Here is a 7,905-nt window from a genome sequence, read left to right as displayed (position 1 = left end):
AGCCTCCCACCTCGCCTATGGGATCGGAGTGCTCAGGAGAGGCGAGAAGTAGCGCCACCGAGGTGCCAGGGGGGAGGGCAGATTCCTCCTCCAGGAGGGCCATGATCATGGTAAGGTCATCCACCCCAAGGGCTACGGACAACGGTTTGACGCAAAGGGGTGGTGGTGCGGCAGCGGTGGTTGTACATCACATGTAGCTATTGGGGTCGTGAAAAAGGGACGACGACAACACATAAGTGACTTCGGATGGTAGTGCTACTCAAGCACCCGGTCTCGAGTTTTGGGGTGAAAGCCTAGGCCTGAGCCGAGTTGATTATACGAGGCAATGATGGTGTTTTGACATTATTACCTTGTTGAAGACATTGCTCAGACTGTTTTTTTTTCAATGTGAAAACCTAGATTCTGGCCTTGCGTTATTGAACCCGATGACAGCAACACTTGAGTGTCACTATCTTGTTGAAGACGTTGCTATTGAAGAACCTTATCGTACGTGTGTATCATGAGATAGTTGGTGCGGATATAATCATTAATGTAGTTTGTCTCGATGCAGATCTTATCGCCCTTGTTGGAAAAGACGGAGGACCAAATATGTATTTTTCTTTGTTCCTCGTGACCCGTCCGTGACAACAATAGGGCGAAGGCCCGGTGCTGAAAGGACCGCGCTATACGCTGCCCGAGCTTCGACAGCGCAGGACGACGGCGGGGGAGCCTTCAGTCTTGCGAGGATAGGAATAGGATAGGGCCAATGTGTGGCGAGGCCCCAAGCAGCGGCGGCGCCTGCAGGCCCCAGCGGCAGTCGGCACGAAGCAGCGCCGCCGTTCTGCGGCGAACAGGTACACGCGTGTGCTATGTCTATCTGCTTCATCTTCTGCGGGGATTTGGCGAAATCCAATCTGTATCTACTCGGTTCGAGTTACTACTTTGTAGCGGATTTTATTTTTCGTTCGAATTCATGTGCATACTCGAGCTTTGATTCCCATTCGGAGCAAAAATCACTCTTGTAAAAACATTTAACTCAATCTGACTGGACATTAAGCATGCAAATCTGTTGAGCTTTATCCCTCCGATGGTGCTTACAGAGATACTACTACACAACAGACCTAGAGAAAAATTACATGAAATGCTACTGCAGCAAGAGAATATCAGTAATACGTTTGGAAATGCTAGTAACTGAATTCCAAAAGGAAACCACCAATAAGTTTTTTTTGCCTGGGCACCAGTAAGGTAGTTACATCACTTTACTTCTTTGGATGCACTTCTTTCACTGGCTGCCATCCTTCCAAATCTTTGCTTCATCTGGCACGCATGTGTGAGGCCGCGTGCTTGATTCGAAGGATCTCAGTAGAAACTTGTCCCATATCTGACCGGTCTTTTTTTTGGAAGATCCAGCAAATTGCTGGCTGATTGATGATTAGCAGGAAGCAACGGAAGATAAAATGGTGGGGCTCCTAAGATCAAGGGTGAAAAGGAAATGAACTGAAAATAAAGAAAAGTACAGCCCTATTGGCTGCCAGAGAATTAACAATCTCTCATGGAGGTTCCCCAAAAGGGGGCTCAATGCAGTTTGCTCCGGCTGGGCGCCATAGCTCCATTGCTCGTATGATTGCGGTGACAAACTCGTGTGCGGAGGCGATCTTGCCCCTGAAAGTGCACTTGTTCCTTTCCTGCCAAATCTCGCATAGGACCAGCATTTGCATTCATGTGCAGATTCGAGCTTTGATTCCCATTTCGGATCCCAAATCACCTTCTAAAAACATTTAAATCAATCTGATTGGACATTTGAGCCTTAATCCCTTGGATGGTGCTTACAGAGTTACTACTCAATAAAACTAAAAGGAAAATTACATTAAATGCTATTGCAGCAAGAGAATATTACTGTTTGGAAATGCCAGTAACTGAATCCTAAAAGGAAAACACTGTAAGGTAGTTACATCACTTTTCTTCTTTAGATGCGCTTCTGTTGCAAGTTGCCATCTTCCAAATGTTTGCTTCATCTGGCACGCATTTGTGAGGCCGCGTGCTTGATTCTAAGGATCTCAGTAGAAACTTGTCCCATATCTGGCCGGTCTTTTGGTGGTGTCGCGGAGCAAGAGAGGCCGATTGCAATCAGTGGGATAACACAATTCTTCATCAGGTCTGCTGCATTCATATCATCTTGTAGCATTGTGGGATCAACAACCTCATGAATATTCTTTGTAAATGCTCTATCAACAAATTCATGAAGGCTTATACCATCACTGAATTTATCATCAGTTGGACTGCACCCTGTTATCAGTTGTAACAGAAGCACCCCAAAACTGTAGACATCACCCTTGGTTGATATCTGTTCACTCATGCCGTACTCTGCATTGACATTGCAAACACAATAAAATTAGAGGATAATCATTATTTGTACAACTCTATAAACAGAACTATTTTATTTTGAGAATAAGCTTATCAAACCTGGTGGAATGTATCCTATGGATCCTTTTAGGTGGCAGGCACTTATTGATCTGTCTTGATGTGCATTTGGTGCGCTGAACAAAAATTTTGCTAGGCCAAAGTCGATGACGTATGCAGCCATATCAAGACCCAAAAGAATATTGCTTGGCTTCAAGTCGCAGTGTATAATTGGAGATGCACACTGGTTGTGAAGATAATCCAAAGCAAATGCTACATCCAAGGCTACATTAATCCTTTGGCTTAATGACAGAGTATTTCTTTCACCATGTTCATGATCCGCCGGATGTAGCCACATTTCTAGGTTACCATTTGGCATGTATGGGAACACTAGGGCCTTGAAATCTGCCCCAGTATGATCCACTGAAGAGCATGAAGTAATGATTCTTACAAGATTTCGATGGCGCACATTACGAAGGGCTTCACACTCTGCTATGAAGCTCCTATGTGCTCCATAAATGTCAAGGTCAAAAATCTTGATGGCAACTTGATCTTGAAACTGGAGACTGCCCTTATAAACCCTTCCAAATGATCCAGAACCAATTAAGTTTGCAGAAGAGAATCGATCAGTTGCCCTTACAACGTCTTCATATGATACGTTCTTTATGTGCTCGTTGACATGTTGTAAATGGGGATTGGATTGCATTCTCTTCTTCCGAGAAATTACCACAATACATGACAAAATAATTATAGTGACAACAACAATCGGCAACACAATCGCTAGGACCAGAACCAATGACTTGTGTTTTCTTTTCTTGTCAACCAGTGCAGAACAAAGGGACATGCCTCCTGTTGGAATGCTTGTACAGAGATGATAATTTCCTTCAACTGACACTGCACCAGCAATGTCGAAAACACCACCTCTTGGAACTTCACCATGAAAATGGTTGAAGGATAAATTGAGGTACTGGAGGGATTTCAAGGATTTGAGGGGCTCTGGTATTTCTCCGGATAAATTATTCTGAGAAATATCCATATTTTTTAAGTTGGATAATCTGGCAATAGACTGTGGAATGCTTCCTACAAAGAAATTGCTTTGCATGTCAAGATACTCCAGATCCACACACTGGCTGAGAGTTGACGGGACGTTGCCAGACAGCCTGTTATTTGACATGTTCATTTTCTTCAGATGAATGAGGCTACCAACTTCCTCTGGCATTCTTCCCGACAAATAATTGTATGACAAGTCTAACTCTTCAGAGAGTGTAGAGATTTTGAAGATCTTACTTGGTATTGGCCCATCCAGTGAGTTGTGAGCAAGATTGAGTATTTTGAGTCGAGTACATCTTGCTAGACTTGCGGGTATCCTTCCACTAAAGTTGTTGTGATCCAATTCCAGCATACTCAACTGGACGAGATTACCAGTAATATCTGGAATTAGGCCTGAAAGCATGTTCTGTGAAAGGGATAGATCAACCAAACTTTGTAAATTCCCAAGTGTTGCTGGTATATTGCCAGTGAGACTATTGTTACTCATGTACAAGATGTTGAGGCTCTTAAGGTTACCAACCTCCGATGGTATAGGTCCAGAAATGTTGTTGCTACTTAGCAGCAACCACTGAAGACTATTGGAAAGATTACCGATTGAACTTGGCAGTTTCCCTTGGAGATTGTTGCTATCCAGCATCAGTTTAGTTAACCTAGTACAATGTGAGAGTGAAGAGACAAATCCCCAATCACCTGCCTCTAGGTTGTTGTGTGCCAAATCAAGTTGCTCTAAATTTGGCAATGAACCGAAGAATGGTATGGATCCAGTAAAGCTATTATGATTCAGGTAAAGCATGTATAGGTGGTAAGCTTTGAGGAGGGAGGCTGGGATTGGGCCATCAAAATTGTTCTTTGAGAGCAACAAGGCCTGAATATTCGGGAGCGTGTAGCCTATGTCAAATGGCAATCTTCCGATTAATGAGTTTTCCGATAAGGTAAGAATTCTCAGGGATGACATGTTGAGGAGAGACAGTGGAATTGGCCCAGATAAGTTGTTCACGCTCAAGCTCAGTTTCTGCAGTGTTGGAATGTAGCCTAAGCTCTCTGGGATGCTCCCAACTAACTGATTATCTGTGAGACGAAGATGAACTAGGGAGGAAAGGTTCCCTAATGAGAAAGGTATCCTTCCTGAAAGATGGTTGTTCCTTAAATCAAGATATTTAACAGGGGGGGATGTGGCAGTAACAGGAGGTACTGAACCAACAAAACTGTTCTGTTGGAGGCAAATGGCAATAAGCGACGAGGTGGTGAAGAGAGCCTTGGGGAGTTCTCCAGTAAAATTATTTCCCATGAGTCTAAGTACCTGAAGAGCTGAACTATTTGCCAAGGACTCTGGGATGACCCCTGTGAGAGCATTCCTCCCAAGATCGACGTACGTGAGGACATGGCTGCTGCCCAGAGATGGCGGCATGTTGCCGGTGAGCCCGTTACTAGCGAGAACTAGTATGCGCAGCTCAGGAAGATTTCCAAAAGCAGAAGGGATGCCCCCTTGGAGCTTGTTGTTGCTAAGGTTAATCTCTTGAAGATATTTGCATTGACTAAGGCTAGGTGGAATCTCTCCATGGAGGGAATTGTTCCCCAAACCCAGGACCTGGAGCTGGGAACATGCAGAGAGTTCAGACGGGATGTTACCTTGCAAAGCGTTCATGCTGAGGTTGAGGTCGGCGAGTTGGGTCAGGAGGCCGAGCTCGGACGGTATGCCGCCGTGGAAGCTGTTGTTTGATAGGTGGAGCCTCGCCAGCGAAGTGAGGTTGGCAATGCAAGGCGACATGGAGCCTGATATGCCTTGTGATTCAAGGTCCAGTGCAATGACACGCAATGGCGGCATTGCGCTGCACATGACCCCACGCCAGTCGCAGAATTCCCGGGAAGCGTCACTCCATGAATCCAAAACTCCGGGTGGTCCGGAGAGCTGGGACTTGAAGCAGAGCAGGGCCTGTCTATCATTTTGGGATTCATCGCAGATGGCTAGTGGCAGGCTGCAAAAGAAGCCGAAGAGGCAAAGGAACCTAGCAAGGCCTGTGAACAAAGATGCCATTGCTGTGACTTGGAGCTACACTGCGCGAGACCAAACGTCGATCTCCTTTGGAAGAAGATGTCTACCCGTGGCGGTGGCGTCTAACTGTAGATTGCAGATTTAAGTAAGCAGTACGCATATGTGCAGTTCTTTCGGGGAAAGAAGAGCATATGCTGGGTGCAGTCAAATCAACATACGTTTCCATGGGAAATGGGACGTTGACATCCATCATCCATGAACGCATGCTCTGCTTTGGGATTGGTACGAGTTGATTTTGCTGGAGCCAGTCGTTGATCTGATCCACTTGTACGTACGAGTTGATTCCTTGCTAGGTACTATGGTATATGGAATCCTCGCAACTGAGACTGGCAGACCTGCGTACGGACTTTGTAGGATATTTGACACTTGAGGGTGTTGATCACGATCCTTTTGCGGCTCGGCTCTGACCTGGAGCACAATAGCTGCCTCAAGTCTTCGCATGGTGGTGGTGGTGGTATGAACGCACGCCTTGTCATTTTTTGTATGTTTTTTTTTCAATTCCATTTGATGGTCAGGCCTCGATGAATGCACATATATAGTAGTACTAGTAGTTAATTTTGTCGGTGGGGAAGGTACCAGGCAAGTGCCTCGCTGAGGCACGACATTTCTGATACTACTATAAATACCCATACAAGCCGCTAATTTAGAGGCACTCACCACAGATCGACTTGCTTCTGAGCTTTGACAGATCGAACTAACTGCCCTGTAGGTAGCCAGTGAGAAATGGCACTTGCTCCGGGCTGGTCTCCGTCTCTGCGCTCCCTGGTGTGGCTCATGTCGCACAGAAATCCACATCTGAGCTCTTTCTCCTCTTCCGCCGCCGCGGCCGCCATACAGCCGGCGGCTCCAGGAACTGCCATTCCAGCTGTTCGTGCCGTTCAGCCTCCAGCCGCTCCAGGTACGTAGCTTGCTACTAACCCACTCAATTAGTTACTACTCCTTCTGTTCCTAAATATAAGTCTTTGTAGAGATTTTGCTATGAACAATATATGGATGTATATAGATGCATTTTAGAGTATAGATTCATTCACTTTGTTCCGTATATGGTCCATAGTGAAATCTCTTCAAAAACTTATATTTAGGAACACAGGGAGTAGTATGTAGTATGTACTTTCTGCACGCATGTGCGGGAATTTTTTTATGTCATTGATACGTGCTAATTGTTACAACTACTCTCTATCAGATTCGAGTTGTAGCCGGTCCGTTGCCCCGGAGCAAAAGGTTCTTCACCCACTTCCATCCAGCACACCTAAAATTCCAATCCACAAGCCTTCTCGTCGTCCCACCAGCGAACATCCTAAGAACATGATTCATCCTAGTAGAGAACCTCAACTTGTAACCAACACGCCGCAGATGCGCAGCCTCGAAAGCCCCACGCACCTGATTCCTGGTGGTTCATGCAGCGCACTTCAGTCTCTGACCGACAAGCGTTTGCCGGCAAAACGTGATGATTACAAAGATCCCAAAAGCCCCAGGTTTAGCTCTTCCAGCCACTTCCCTGACCAGCCGACTCCTGAACCTATCGGCGAGTCTTTGACGCCCACCCTGCAAGATCCTCCACACTCGGTCCCTGGTGAATCGTGCAGCACACTTCAACCTGTAACCTGCAAGCCTTCGCTGAAAGCAGATCCCGATCACGAAGCCGGCGGCGAAAATTCTGATGTTCAAGTTCCCAGAATTCCAAAGATTAGCCCTATCCCCAAGGATAGCACTTTCCATGATCCGCCGCACCCACCTGCTGACCCATAGTTCCCCAAGGACAAGGGCGAGGTGCGACAACCATGTAATCTCACTACTGTCATACTGTGAGTGATATTTGTAATGTTCATATCAACTTTATCAAATTACAAATAAAGGTGTGCGTTAGATTTTTGGGTTCAAAGGAATGCCAATTATCTTTGTTGTTTTACATTTTAGTTAGTTACCGAAAAAGGCTTTCGCCCCGCTTTATAAATAAAGCAACCACCGAGCACAAAGTCCACAAGGTATCAACCGAAACACACACACACACCCAACGCCACCACGCGAAGGTCCAACACAAATGCACGAAACACAACACACAACACAGGTTCAGCTGTGGGCACATCACAACAAGCCCAACATAGCAACAAGGACAGCACAGACAACAAACGGCGGTGGCGCCGAAGATGAAGAGGAGCTAATCTGACTCAGGCGGTGGTGGGGGAAGCGGAGGAGCCATCCGGAGAGCCATCGCGTGAAGCTGGGTGATGATGGAGGTGATGGCCTTTCTCTCCCTGGGACGGCTAAGCGGCCGCCAAAGCTGCAAGTAACCAGACCATTTGAACGAAGCATCAATAGCACGACGAAGAGGGATACGCTGAATCACAAGTTTATTCCTAACAGTCCATAGCGTTCAGGCAAGGACCCCAATGGTCAGCCACCTAATGTGGCGCAACACGGAG

The 7,905-nt window shown here is 46.3% G+C and overlaps 2 protein-coding genes across 3 annotated transcripts; one reads left to right on the top strand and one right to left on the bottom strand.

The window, feature by feature from the left end:
* The first annotated feature begins 635 nt into the window (after positions 1-635).
* LOC119332366 (extensin-like) lies at positions 636-7,364 on the top strand. Of its 2 annotated transcripts, none has more exons than XM_037605551.1 (3): positions 636-833; positions 6,192-6,380; positions 6,666-7,364. In XM_037605551.1, exons 2-3 carry the CDS (start codon positions 6,206-6,208, stop codon positions 7,229-7,231), a joined length of 741 nt encoding a protein of 246 aa, XP_037461448.1. In that variant the 5' UTR covers positions 636-833; positions 6,192-6,205; the 3' UTR covers positions 7,232-7,364. The 2 variants fall into 2 exon arrangements, with proteins under 2 accessions (XP_037461448.1, XP_037461449.1); XM_037605552.1 differs by lacking the exon at positions 636-833 and adding an exon at positions 5,275-5,936.
* Positions 1,831-5,923, bottom strand: LOC119333610 (receptor kinase-like protein Xa21). The gene is made up of 3 exons (XM_037606452.1): positions 5,891-5,923; positions 2,443-5,479; positions 1,831-2,343 (listed from the first exon to the last, which is right to left on the bottom strand). The coding sequence occupies exons 1-3, from the start codon at positions 5,921-5,923 to the stop codon at positions 1,991-1,993; spliced, it is 3,423 nt and encodes a 1,140-aa protein (XP_037462349.1). The 3' UTR covers positions 1,831-1,990.
* Positions 7,365-7,905: the final 541 nt, after the last annotated feature.

Source organism: Triticum dicoccoides, chromosome 7A, assembly GCF_002162155.2.
Source record: "Triticum dicoccoides isolate Atlit2015 ecotype Zavitan chromosome 7A, WEW_v2.0, whole genome shotgun sequence".
Taxonomy (NCBI): domain Eukaryota; kingdom Viridiplantae; phylum Streptophyta; class Magnoliopsida; order Poales; family Poaceae; genus Triticum; species Triticum dicoccoides.
This window is presented reverse-complemented; position numbering and strand designations above follow the sequence as displayed.